We start from the raw sequence: 14,958 nt of genomic DNA, 5'->3' as shown, positions 1-14,958 counted from the left end.
ATAGGCAAGCTAACTGGCTTCTTTAAGCATTAAAAAATTTCAATATTTCTCCAGTGTTATAAGTATTTCAGAAATTCTAGAACAAACATATTTAATGCAGGAACACATGCCCAAGTTCATTTTCATTTCTTAAATGCAAGCTAGTATTAAAATCCTTACCTGTGTTACTTCCTCTACACCAGTCATCTGGTACTTCCTCATCCTTTCAAATACTGAATGATCTGCACAGCCCCCCTGTGGACCATATTTATGGGGGTAGTCTAAAACACAAAGCAATATCATTTTTTGTCACATGTTTAGGTATTATGAATTATCTTATAAATGAAAATTTAACTGTCATAAGTAATATAGGAAAAGAATTATGCTAGGCATTCTAATTTTCAAACCTGGTAGGTTCCCAAGTTCTCCCTCAATAAAACATCACTGGTCTCTAGAACTTTATCATACAGATAATTAGTTAATTCTAAAAACAATAATCATTGTTTATTCTGAGTTGAACTTTCCCCACCTTTCCCACTTTGGATATACAGAGCATCTTAATACTGCAATTTACTTTATTTTGTAGTGTGTAACTTTCCCTTCAAACATATTAAATTCCTATGCTGCAAAGCACAAAACCACCTCAATCTGAACTACAATTAAGCTAATATAATGTTACATTTGGCTTGAATTCCTCCCATGAATACCAACTGGCCTAAGAACCAAGCTCTATGGCACAGTAAAAGCAGACAGAGTTTAAATTTATTCAATGCATACTTCAAGCAAATGCTTTATAAACCAATAACTATTTTATCACCATTTTTCTCCTTTCATAAGCAATGATTCATTTATCCTTAAATGAGTTGGGTCTATTTCCAGATAGCTGTTCAATTTAGTCATTTAAAAGTTTACTCCACTCTCTCAAAATTCACATACTTCTCCATTGTTAAGGTCCTACTTAGTTCATGAACATATTTTATAATTCAATCTACTAATCATAATTAATTGTCAAAATCAAATACCAAGACATGGGTGAAAGGAGAAGCACTGAAAAATCCTTAAGTAGCTTACAGAATCAATCCACAGAATTATAATTGAAACACTGCAGGTAGTTAATTAAGAAAAATCTAGAACCTAAAGTGCATACTAGTAGCCTATTTCATTGAAAATACAAATTAAACACTACAATACAAATCTAAACTGGCATGTAGAAACTAGGTATTATGAACAATCTATCTACACTGATAAACAGCCCTGATTTTACATTTTAAATTAGTTTTTATCAGGGGTCAAGATTGCCAACAGCTGTAAAATTCTAATCAATCAATGTGAAAGAAATGATAGACTTAAAAGTCACTATTTCCAAGCCAACATACTGGTATATTAGTTAATGAAGCAAAGGATCATCAATGGGTGCTAAAACCACTGAGTGAAAGATGGGAGCATATTCATAGTCTCTTAAAGCATAACCCCACAGATTAGTTAATAATTATAAAGGAAAAGTGTATCTTTACATCAAAGCTATATAATAATTACCACTTCATTTACCAAGTGATCAAATTAAGCATTACGAATAGGACAACTTGATATTGTGTCTCCTACTGTGATGCAGTTAAGAAACATTCAGCTTCACCTATGCAATATTCTTGCCAAAATATGTTAACTGAACCTAATCACGAATAAACAGACACACCAAGAATGTGAAACATTCTGTAAGTCATTGCCTTAGACATGTGAAAAAAGGCAATGTCATTTAAAGAAATAGAAAAAGTTGCCCTGGCCTGTGTTGCTCAGTGATTAGCAGCGGTTCTCAACCTGTGGGTCGCGACCCCTTTGGCGGTCCAACGACCCTTTCACAGGGGTTGCCTAAGACCATCCTGCATATCAGATATTTACATTACGATTCATAACAGTAGCAACATTATAGTTATGAAGTAGCAACGAAAATAATTTTATGGTTGGGTCACAACATGAGGAACTGTATGTAAAGGGCCAGAAGGTTGAGAACCACTGGATTAGAGCGTCGGCTTGAAGGGTCTTGGAGTCAAGAGCAGTACCTAAGTTGTGGGCTTGCTCCCCGGCCCCCGTTAGGGCATGTGCTGTAGACAACCAGTCAATGTGAAACACACTGATGCTTCTCTTTCTCTCTATCTCTCCTTCCCTTTCCTCCCTCTTCCCCCCCGCCCCCAACCTCTATTCCACTCTGAAAAATCAATGAAAAAAATATCCTCAGGTGATGATTAATAAAAAAATTAAAAATAAAAGTAAAAAACTGAGAACTGTGGGGTGGAGGAGCCTGGAAGTTAAGACACTTAAAAGAGATATAATAAATGCCAAAAAAAATAGTATTTTTAGAACTGGATAAATTTCATTTTAGTCTGTATAGTAAATGATATTAAAGTTCATTTTTAGGGGATGAAACACTTATTATTGTCATTTTAAAAATGTATATATTCTTAGGAGATGTGTGCTGCAGTATTTAGCAGTGGTGGCTCATGCAGTCTGTAGCCTACCTTCAAATGGTCCCCAAAAAAAATGTGTTGAGGGAAGTATAAAATGTTTTAAAAAATGGTAAACTAGGGAGAAGGATGTATGTGTTCCTGTATAATTCTTTAAACATTTTTTTAAGTTTTGAAATTTTCAAAATTAAACTAGAACTCAAGAACTGCAATATCAGGAGAACAAGTTAAAATTACTTTGAAGTGGAAAACTAACACAACTGAAATGATGAACATGCCTGGCTGTCATGGCTCAGTGGTTGAGTGTCGCCCTATGAACCAGGAGGTCATGGTTTGATTTCCCATCAGGGCATATGCCCAGGTTGTGGGCTCAATCCTGTGTGAGGTGTGCAGAAAGAAGGCAGCCTATCAATGATCTTCTCTCATCATTGCTCTATTTCTCTCTCCCTCTCCCTTCCTCTCTGAAATCAATAAAATATATATATATATATATATTTAAAGAAGATAAAACACTAATACATTTATTACTGTATCATTTCAAATGCTCAGTTTAGCAAAGTGAAAATATAGTACCATCCCACATATATTTAATAAGAATCTACCACAAAGGCTGGAAAGTCTTACAGTATAATATGCCAAGTTTTTCACTTCTCACCATTTAATTTAGGGTATTATCACCACTCTGCCTTCTTCTGCTACTATAATTTTAACCTGAAAATGTCCCAATGAGTCTTGCCCAGATTCTTAATGAAAGCTAGCTTGCCTAGCCCACCAGTTAAAGTTCCTCCATGTCAAGAACACAATACAAAAACATGCTCATAGACAAGTGTACATATGCACTGAAGTTCTTTATTCAGTTAACAGACGTTAGATCTCTTGGAATTTTCCTACTTGTTTTAATCTATAATAATAAAAGCGTAATATGCTAATTAGACCAGACAGCCAAACGACCTTCCAGACGTCATTCCGGACAAAGCCGGGGCAGCAGGGGCCAAGGCAGAGGTGGTTAGTGGCAATCAGGCAGGCAGGCAAGCAGTTAGGGGCGATCAGGCAGGCAGGCAGACGAGCGGTTAGGAGCCAGAGGTCCCGGATTGCGAGCGGGATGTCCAACTGCCAGTTTAGGCCCGATCCCACAGGGATCCCTGCAGGATTGGGCCTAAGCCTGCAGTCGGATATCCCCCGAGGGGTCCTGGATTGCGAGAAGGTGCAGGCCGGGCTGAGGGGATTCCCACCCCCACCCCCTGCACGAAATTCATGCACTGGGCCTCTAGTTATCATATAAAATCAAGTTCATAGTTTGATATTATTTTGTGCTATTTTACCCAACATTGGGATAGTCCAGTATCCAGCAACTAAAAATGTGGCCAGATTCTTTGGCTAGTTTTTCACTTAAATCATGAATAAGAACATAATTTATCTATTTCTTACAAGATAACAAGGTGAATGAGGAGGAATCCTTCTGCTGACTCTATCAACAACTAAATAGGTAAGTAAAATATGCTCTAAGAGTACTGATATACAAAATATTTGGCCACAGAAAATGAATAACACTAATACATTTTCAAAAGCTTATTTTAATTTCTGTTCCAATGTGATAAACAACTAACTTATGATTCAATTAATATGTTATGTTCTTAGTTTTCCTTTATAGATCAGTTTTTGGTGCCTTATTTGGATTGTTTATTAAGATAATAGTTAAGTTAATAATCTATTTTACCATTTATCTTATACTAATTTAAGTTCAATGAAATAAACATATATTTAACATTTGATGAAATTCTTTGAGTTGAATTAGACATCTCCCAACATATTAAAAAAAGGACTATTTAAACTACAGTTCTAACTTATCATAAAGTTTCATAAAACTACCTTAATAACCTCCATAACCAAATTGCTGTCTTTCACACATGAACATGAGCACAGATAAAAGAGCATGGCATCATGGCCCCACTTCCAAATAAAAAAACTATTTAACTTAGCCTTTCAAAAGAAAAGCCTTTGTGGGTACATCATTACAGCCTGTTTTCAGATGACTTCCTCTAAATGCCTATCATATCTGGTCTCCCCATCCCACATGCTTCACCACTACCAAATATTTTTTAAAAAAAGGTATATGGGGTTGGGAATAATCTGTTTACAAAATATACAATCTTCCCCAAAACCTCTCCTAATAGTATATCAATCATGTAACCACTTCTAAAAATATGTTTTTAAATGTTCAGAGATTTTATTTGAAAAAACAATTTCATTATTGGCAAGGTTTAGCAGTCATTGACCAAACAGGTTCCTCACTATCCTGAACTAAGTTTCCCAGCCTCCCATTCAAGCTAGGTGTACATAACCTAGTTTTTAGTTGAAGAAATATGAGCAGTAGGGAAGTGCACCAGCCAGGATCCTATATGCTCTTTTTCCCTTCTAAATGGCTGGTAGGAGACAACTGGGAACTGCATTATATTACAGTATAGCATAAAATAAAGTAACCTGGATTCCTACTCACTTATAGAAGAAAAGCTGCCTGATAAGGAATACTCACATTAAACTGTTACATAGTGAGAAATGAGCTTTTAGTGCACTTTCTCACTGAATAGGGGGCTGTTTGGTACTGTAATTAGCATAATCTTAATACGTAGTGAAAACTTTTGTCAAGAACAGAACTTATTTTATATCTGTTCTCCACTAGCAATCTGGCAAATTTTTTATCACAGAAAATAACAAAATAATCTTGCTCTAGCATATCAGAAGTTGTTGTTTTTTTTACCAGTGTTGGTATTTGTTATAGTTTTCTAAATGTTTTCATTTATACTAGTTTTCATTCATCCTAAAAAATACAACTTTTGCTAAAAAAATCAACCATGTACTTAAGTTGAAGACTGGTAAGTACAGTAACTACGTTCATCTTTTAACTAAAGATAGAAGCTAATAGACTCTATAATACCCAGATTAAATATATTAAATGCCTAGAGAAAAAAATACTGTTATCATTTTCAAACAGTTTCTCAAAAGAAGGATTTACTCCACGCAAGATTTTCAGTTTCAGAGCAAAAAGCTGTGAGATTCATTAGCAATCAAGTTTTAAGCCCTCCATAAGTTAGTCAATATGCCTGATTTTTTAAAAAATATATTTTACTGATTTTTTTACAGAGAGGAAGGGAGAGGGAAAGAAAGTCAGAAACATCGATGAGAGAGAAACATCTCTAATCCGCCTCCTGCACATCTCCCAATGGGGATGTGCCCGCAACCAAGGTAAATGCCCATGACCAGAATCGAACCTGGGACCTTTCAGTCCGCAGGCTGATGCTCTATCCACTGAGCAAAACCGGTTAGGGCAATATGCCTAATTTTATTCAAATTTGAGAAAGAACAAAAATCATAAGCTGATCATGACAGAAATTAGAATTTACCTTCATTAAAAGCATATTATGAAATACATTTTGAATCTGCTCCTACACAGGCACAAAAGGCATGCTGCAAAGTATTCTGGAAGAGAGAATTTTATAGCTTCCAACCCCATGCATGGCATTTAACTGAACATCTTACTAAATTCAAGAACAGAACAAAAATATCCTTATCGTAAACCATTACCAGTAAAACATCATTTTCTTTAATGTAACAGGGAAAGCCAAAGAAGAGTATACATGTCTGATCTATAATAATAAAAAAGTAATATGCTAATTAGGCCGGACGTCTTCCGGACATACTTCCCGATAAAGCCGAGCCCGAGCGCCTGCGGCCAGCCCAGGTGAAGCCGCCCGCACTTCCGGGAGCCTGCAGTCGGCCCGGGCAAAGCCGGCCTGGGTCCTAGGTGCCTGCGGCCGGCCAGAAGGAGGGTAGCCCAGGTCCCGGGTGCCTGTGGCCGGCCGGAGGAGGGATGCCTGGGTCCCAGGTGTGGGGGCTGAGGCAGAGGCAGTTAGGGGCAATCAGGCCAGCAGGGGAGCAGTTAGGGGCAATCAGGCAGGCAGGCAGAGGGGTTAGGGGCAATCAAGCAGGCAGGTGAGCGATTAGAAGCCAGTGGTCCCAGATTGTGAGAGGGATGTCCCCTGGTCGGGTCCCAGATTAGAGAAAGTGTGGCCAGGCTGAGGCCCCCACCCCCACCAGGTCTCTAATCTCTAATTTACACTAATAAAAGAGAAACATGCAAATTGGTGTCACTTCGCTACGCCCACCAGCCAATCAGGCAACTATGCAAATTAACCCAACAAAGATGATGGTTAATTTGCATATGTAGGCACAGAGTGAAGAATGAAGACTGAAGACTGAAAAGGCTTTGGCTTCTCCACTGCAGCCAGACCAAAGGTCTGGATCCCAGGTGCCAGAGGAAAACAGGTGCCGGCAGCCAGGGGAAGGAAGGCATATTGCACTAATCTCTTCGTTCAACGGGCCTCTAGTCTATACTAATAAAAGGGTAATATGCTAATTAGACCGGGAGACCTTCTGGACGTCCTTCCAGACAAAGCCATGGTGGTGGGGCCGAGGCAGAGGCGGTTAGGGGCGATCAGGCCAGCGGGGGGGGGGGGGGGGAGCAGTTGGGGGTAAGCTGGCCAAAAAGGGGTGGCAGTTCGTGGCAGGCAGGCTGGCAGGGGGTGCGAAGGGGCAGTTGGGGGCAATCAGGCTGGCGGGGGGGTGGGGGGGGGCACTTGGGGGCGAGAAGGGGGTGAAGTTAGGGGCCAGCAGATGTTGGGGTCCAGCCCCAACAGGTCCAGGGGTTCCCCAAGGTGTGGACGGAGTCAGCAAAGAATGAAGGACACGGATGCAGCATTCAGGTGATCATCATAGCCAGGTTCCTCTAGCCAGGATCTCCAGCCAGGTTCTGTAGCCATGTTCTCTCGCTAGGTTCTCCAGCCAGGTTCTCCATGTTTTCCAGCCAGGTTCGGTCGCCAGGTTCTGTCCAGGTTCTCCTGCCAGGTTCTGTCTAGGTTCTCCAGCCAATTTCTGTAGCCAGGTTCTGTCCAGGATCTTTTGCCATGTTCTCTCGCTAGGTTCTGTCTCTAGGTTCTGTGTCCTGTTGTCTTGTTACATCTGTATTTATACCAGTTGATTCCAATCCAATCAATCTCTATTCCAAAGGTTACGGCGTTTCTTATCTCCATTCCAGGGAGTAAAGATTATGTAGCTTAAGCATGATTGTTCGTAGTTAAAGTGATTAACTACCCGCCTGGCACTTAGTTAAGGGGTTTTATTCCCTCCTTAACTTCAGGGGAAAATCCCTACCTGGGGAAACAACCTTTCTTGGAGAGGTGACCTTGGTTAAAACACATAGTGCCAAGAAGGTGAACAAACATATTAAGAACAGTATGCCATATACACCAGGTCCCTTGAAACATATGCTGTGCAGATGTTTCTTCCCTGCAGCAACTATGTCAAGCAGCAAGGATGGACCAGCTCCCGGCAAGCAGGCCGGCGGGGGATGAAGTTGGGGTTGAACAGGCCAGCAGGCAGGGAGAGTGGGGGCGAGCAAGCTGGCAGGGGGAGGGGGCAGTTAAGGGTGATCAGGCCAGAAGGGGGGGAAGTTGGGGGCGATCAGGCCGGTATGCAGAGTGGTTAGGGGCGATCAGGCAGGCAGGCAGGTGAGCAGTTAGGAGCCAGCGGTCCCAGATTGTGAGAGGGATGTCTGACTGCCAGTTTAGGCCCAATCCCTAAACCGGCAGTCGGACATCCCCCAAGGTGTCCCAGATTGGACAGGGTGCAGGCAGGGCTGAGGGACACCCCCACCCCCCCGTGCACAGATTTCGTGCACCGGGCCACTAGTTTATATATAATCAGCAATCCCTATTGTATAGTATCTCGATAAAATATATTTTCCAGATATTAATAATACCAAATACAATGATACTCTGTGCATTCAATAATTGGCACTGATGCTGGGTATTTGAACATGTCAGGGAGGAAAATTTTCTCCTCTACCCTTCTGGGTTCTTCTGACTGGTATAGGAATTAAATTGACATGTAGATTAACAGGAAAAAATCAAATTTAATTTTCTATATACAGGAGCTCCAAAAGAATATGAGGTCCAAAGAGCAGCCAAGTAACTGAAGATTATGTAACATCTGAGGCTAAGGGAAAGAGGGGACTGGTCTGGGACTTCAAAGGAGAAGACGTTCAAGGGAAATAAAAGAATAAAGGTTTAGCCCTGGCCAGTTTGGCTCAGTGGACAGAGTGTCAGCCTGCTGACTGAAGGGTCGCAGGTTTGATTCCGGTCAAGGGCACGTACCTCAGTTGCAGGCTCCACCCCAACCATTGTCGGGGCATGTGCAGGAGGCAACCAATCGATGTGTCTCTCTCACATAGCTGTTTATCTCTGTGTGTCTCTCCACACCCCTTCCTCTCTCTTTCTCTCTCTCTCTCTAAAAAAAAAAAAAAAAAATCAATGGAACAATATCCTTGGGTGAGGATTAACAACAACAAAAAAAGAATAAATATTTGCCAGGCCATGCGGAGACAAAGGGACACAGAGAGGAATGTGAACAAACAAGCCATGCTAATCCCCCACCACTGAAACCACTGAAACCATGTAATCTAGTTATTAATAACAGGACAGGAGCAAAGGAAAGGCCAAATATTATAGGCATATTATTTGGGCAACTTCTCCAGGAAGGTACAACTTTACACTCCCCAGGGGTCCAATGGAGGGGAAATAGATGCATGCCCAGTAAAGCTGGGGTGACATAGGGAAGGTGCTTGTCTGTCAGTCACACCTAGGAACAGATCATTGGCCAGAATAGGCATGTCCACTGCAAGGGCAAGAAAATTTGGGATATATAATCCCCTGAGCAAAGGAGTTCACTCTCTTAGTTGCTCTTGTACTCTTGGTTCTTGGCATGTTGCATGTGACTCCTGGCTTATGGGGCTCTCACCCCTGCTTCCTGGCATTTTCCTACATGGCCCATAGCCATATGGACACCCACACACAATGGACTACTGGACTGTAACTAGTCTGATGCTGAACTGGACCTGACTGCAATATGGAATGGAAACTCTGGACACTGGCTCTGATTTTAGCTCTACTGAAGCCCCACTATACTTTTTCTATAACTGGATTAAGGGAAATGCGACTTTGGAAACCCAGGAATGTAATTCCATGCAAATAAATATCATTCATCCTCCTGCGCAGGTCTCAGAAAAATTTTTTTCTAGAGATATCGTAAGGACTCCACCCCCAGCACTCAGTAGGGAAGGGGATACCCCAACTTCATCAATACCACCACCACACTTTGCTCAAATTCTTTGTTGTTATGTCTGATGATAACTCCCTTCCTGGAATAAGCCCTCTATCTAAATTCTTTTAAGCACTTAAGGTGGAGGCCAAAAAAAAATTTCCTGAATCTTCTGTTTCTTAAAAATAATCAGCCTAGCCGAAACCGGTTTGGCTCAGTGGATAGAGCGTCGGATTGCGGACTGAAAGGTCCCAGGTTCGATTCCGGTCAGGGGCATGTACCTGGGCTGCGGGCACATCCCCAGTAGGAGATGTGCAGGAGGCAGCTGATCGATGTTTCTAACTCTCTATCTCTCTCCCTTCCTCTCTGTAAAAAATCAATAAAATATATTTTTAAAAAAAAATAATCAGCCTAGCCTTAGCTGGTTTTTCCCAGTGGATAGTGTCAGCCTGCAGACTGAAGGGTCCCGGGTTCAACCGGCTAAGGGCACATGGCTGGGTTGTAGGCTCAACCCCCAGTAGGAGGCATGCAAGAGGCAGTCGGTCAATGATTCTCTCTCATCATTGATGTTTCTCTTTCTTCCTTTCCTTTTCTGAAATCAATAAAAAAAAATTTTTTTTTAAATAATAATAATCAGCCTAGTCCCAGCTGAGTGATTCAGTTGGTTAGAGTGTCATCCCATACACTAAAAAGGTTGGGGGTTCGATTCTGGGTCAGGGTGCATACCTAGGTTTCAGGTTCGATCCCCAGTTGGGGCACAAATGGCAGGCAACCAATCAGTGTTTCTCTCTCTCTCTCTCTCTCTCTCTCTCTCTCTCTCTCTCTCAAAATCAATAAACATATCCTTGGGTGAGGAATAAATAAATAAATAAATAAATAAATAATCAGTCTAAATAATTGACATGCCAAAGAGACACATTTGGGATAGCAAATTTTACTTCCCTAAGATTAAGATAATCAAACATAGTGTTTAATGAGTGTCTAATCTACTTGATAAAATATATAAAATTTAACAAATATATAGGAATACACACATATATGTCTGCATCATACATGTAACTGATATATACACAATGTGTGGATTTCTTTCTACCACTCCTCCACACAGTCAGAAGGCAAATAAGTATCAGTACCTAATACCACAATGCCTATAGGCTAATATAATCTGAAATCAAAAGGAAGCCAGCAGACTATCAGAAACTTAAGAATAGAACCACAACCTAGCAGGCCATCAGTCCCCAGGGTGAAAAGATGGCCTAGATTCAGTAATAAGAGTCCCTGCACCTATCCCACTCCAACAGGTAGCATTTGGCTGGAATCAAGAAGGGAGTACCTACCTACCTATATTTCAGAAAATCACCTTCTCTGATCCATCATCTGGCAGGGATAAAGAGAATCCTTCTGTAGCATTCCTCATCTCCATCAGGAGGACTCCAGCAGGAATCAAAGGGGAACCCCAGAACTCTTCCTGTTCCTACAAGAAATTCCTCTGCCCCTCACTTCACTAAACACTCACAGCTATTTACCACTATCTGCCTTGGGACCATCAGGACTATTCTCACTGTGGCCTGGCTTTCAGACGCAGGAGACTAAACCACCAACTACTTCAATTTATTATAGGTATTTGCTGCCCCCACAAATCACTATTTCCCTCTATTTTCTTATTTTTAGCTCCTAACTCATTGTCACTCTTTCTGACACTACCCAAAATTCTTAATAATTACAACATTCATGTTGATGATCCTTCCAATACACTCACACCACCTTTTCTCTGACAGTCTTCCCCTACTTCAACTTTTCACTTATATGGTCATACTTTTGAACCTGTCATTATCTCAACTTCTAAATCATACTTTCATTCTACAACTTATCTTTTCAGAACATTCCCTCTAGACTCCAACAATCCTTCAACACCACTAAGACCCTCTATCTACTAATGCTCCTTCAACACCACTAAGAGCCTTTAATTTACCAATACTAGCACCTTGTTCAACTGTCCATCACTGGCTATTCTCTTTCTTTTCCTTATTCACCTTAAATCTGATAGTGAATTATTACTATAATTACTCCATTGCATTTGCTTTAATCTCCCTTGACACCCATCTCCCAACCCTCAACCAAATCCTGTTTAAATTCAACTCACTACTTATACTGCTCCAGCTGAATAAAGCTGGAGAAAAACTGATAATATGACTACCCTCACTCAAAAATCATAATCTATAACCTAAACCAGTTCATTTATGCTACCTGAAAATGATACTCTATTTTCAGAGTCCACTCTCAATCCTACATATCTAGTTAACCACTAGCAGTCCTCACTTTGCTACATTACTAGAGGCAGTAAAGTTAACCATACAAGCTGAAACTATGCAAAGTGATCTTAATAATGAATGGGAGAAATTAAAATTGTTCCATTACTTTTAAAATTTTTTATCAAAATATTAAAATTCTCTTATACTGTTTAAATATATAGAAAATGAAAAATAATAAAACTATATTGTACACTGTAATTTAAAACATCAGAAGCCCAGGACTAGTAGCTCAGTTGGTTAGAGTGTCATCCACATATGCCGAGGTTGAGGGTTTGATCCCTGGTCAAGGCATATACAACAGTCAACCAATGAATGCATGAATAAGTGGAACAACAGATCGATGTTTCTCATTCTCTCTCTAAAAAGAAAAAATCAATCACTAAAAAATTTTAATTAGAAACATTAAGAATTAGAATATTTAAAAAGAAAAATTAGAGTGTTTTATTCTTTGTAAATTGTATTTTATATATTATAAAACAAAGACATACATTCCTTTTGAAAGCTTGATATTTAGGATAAAAAAATTTCCAACGCAACAAAGCAGCATTAATATATGCATCAAATTCTGTCAGCACAAAACTCTCCCAATAGAAAGAACAAAAAAAAAAGATCATGCATAAAACTTTTCCTATATACAGTACTTTAAAAACTTCTCTAAAAGAGCCTATTTTCCCTAGTCATCATGTTAAATGACATTTTCCCTTTAAAATTACTGACAATATAATCCCATTTCTAGAAAAGCCTTTATTCAACTAATGAATAAACCCTCATTGAGCTGCTAAATCATAAGATGCACTGTAGCTCCCCTGCAAAGGCCAAACAGCATATTCTTTCACAAAGAATGAGTCATTGGTGTAGAATAGTAGGCCTATGTAAAACAAAGATCAGCTTTAAATCTACTGCCTTTCTTCCAGTTCCTCTGCATGCCAGCCTTTTGCTTTTGTCTTGTGGTAGGAGGTGCAAATATAAATAATACATATATTGTTATATAGCCTCAAGCAGGAAATAGCTCTAGTTAACTCTCAACTCCAGGAAGGGGGAACATTTACAGTTCAGATTTTCTCCCCAACAGAACCATGCAAAAAACACCCACATCTCACTCCATACTAACTAGAGTAGACTTTGCATCTTGACCACTCCCAGCAGGCAACCCTCCCTCTATATGACTGACAGGCTAAGAATTTGACTGCAAAGTCCAAGGCCTGCTTATGAGATGACTCTCTCAAAGTCAAAACTTGGTGTAATCACTCCAATAACATCCGATGAATCACCAAAGCCAATCAAATAATCCAAATTTTATTATATTATATTATATTATATTATATTATATTATATTATATTATATTATATTATCTAATAAAAGAGAAAAATGGTAATTAGCATACAACCCCTACCCTTCCCATTGGCTAATCAGGGAGATATGGAAATTAACTGCCAGCCAAGATGGCGGCAGGCAGCCAGGCAGCTGGAAGCTAACATGAGGCTTGCTTGCTTCAGTGACGGAGGACTCCAACGTTCCCCACCAGCCTTACTGGCCTCTGAGCTTGCAGTTTGAAACATTGTAACAAATTTAGAAGCTAAACAAAACCCCAGAAACCAGCTTTCAGCCAGCCGGGATCTCAGAGCTGGAGTTGATACTGTGTTTCGATTGTAGAACCCAAACAAACCAGATACCTGCTTTCAGCAGCGAGGCCTAAGAGCTGGAGCCAGAGCTAAAGCTGGCCCAGAATAAAAAAAAAAAAAAAGAAAAAAAGGAGCAGTTGGGAGCTTCAGTCACCCGCCAGCCTGAAAACAGCCCTCAGCCCCTCACCCAGACTGGCCAGGCACCCCAGGGGGACCCCCACCCTGAAGGGTGTGTGACCAGCTGCAAACAGCCATCATCCGCTCACCCAGGCTGGCCAGGCACCCCAGTGGGGACCCCCACCCTGATCCAGGAAACCCTTCAGGGCAAACCAGCCGGCCCCCACCCATGCACCAGGCCTCTATCCTATATAGTAAAAGGGTAATATGCCTCCCAGCACCAGGATCAGCAGAGCCGAGAGGCCTCCCGGCACCGGATCAGCGTGACAGGGGGCAGCGCCCAAACCCCCTGATCGCCATACAGCTCTGTGTGTGACAGGGGGCGGGGCCACAACCTCCCTATCAGCCCTGCTCTGTTCATGACAGGGGAAGGCGCCCCAACCCCCTGATCAGCCCTGCTCTGTGCCTGATAGGGGGGAGCTCCCCAAGCCCCTGATCGCCCTGCGGCTCTGTGTGTGACAGGGTGCAGCGCCCCAACCACCCCGCCCCCACGGGCCCTGCTGTGTGTGTGACGGGGTAGAGCCATAACCTCCCCATCGGCCCTGCCCTGAGTGTGAGAGTAGCGGCGCCCCAACCCCCTGATAGGCCCTGCTCTGTGGGTGATACAGGGCGGTGCCCCAACCCCCTGATCCGCCCTGCTCTGTGTGTGACAGGGGGCGGTGCCCCAACTCCCCTATCGGCCCTACTCTGTGAGTGACGGGGGGAGCTCCTCAACACCCTGATCAGCCCTGCTCTGTGCGTGACAGGGGGTGGCGCCACAACCTCCCCATCGACCCTGCCTTGAGTGTGACAGGGGGCGGTGCCCCAACCCCCCAATCAGCCCTACCCTGAGCGTGACTGAGGGTGGCATCGCAACCTCCCTATCTGCCCTGCTCTGTGCATGACTGGGGGCAGCGCCCCAACTCCCCAATCGGCCCTGCTTTGTGCCCGACCAGGGGCTGCACCTAGGGATTGGGCCTGCCCTCTCCCACCCGGGAGCAGGTCTAAGCCAACAGGGCGTTATCTCCCAAGGGGTCCCAGATTGCGAGAGGGCACAGGCCGGGCTGAGGGACCCCCCCTTCTCCCCCGAGTGCACAAAGTTTTGTGCACCGGGCCTCTAGTCTATATCTATAAAAGGCCAGCAACTGGAAAGGCGAAACAACCAGAATGACCGGTCACTATGGCGCGCACTGCAGTGACCAACCAGCCCCATCAGGACCCGATCGGCCGCCCCCAACTTCCCACGGCCCCTCCCCCTGAGTGGCCCTGCCCCTGCC

The 14,958-nt window shown here is 42.3% G+C and overlaps 1 protein-coding gene across 1 annotated transcript in view; it reads right to left on the bottom strand.

The window, feature by feature from the left end:
- The window catches only part of ADAM10 (ADAM metallopeptidase domain 10), a 168,489-nt gene that overhangs the window by 74,054 nt on the left and 79,477 nt on the right, over positions 1-14,958 (bottom strand). The window contains exon 5 of the mRNA XM_059699958.1: positions 160-260. Within this exon, the coding sequence (XP_059555941.1) occupies positions 160-260 (101 nt within the window). The remainder of the gene's footprint in view (positions 1-159; positions 261-14,958) is intronic.

The sequence above is a fragment of the Myotis daubentonii genome, chromosome 1 (assembly GCF_963259705.1).
Source record: "Myotis daubentonii chromosome 1, mMyoDau2.1, whole genome shotgun sequence".
Classification (NCBI taxonomy): domain Eukaryota; kingdom Metazoa; phylum Chordata; class Mammalia; order Chiroptera; family Vespertilionidae; genus Myotis; species Myotis daubentonii.
Note: the sequence above shows the minus strand (reverse complement) of the source record. Positions and strands in the feature narration are given on the sequence as shown.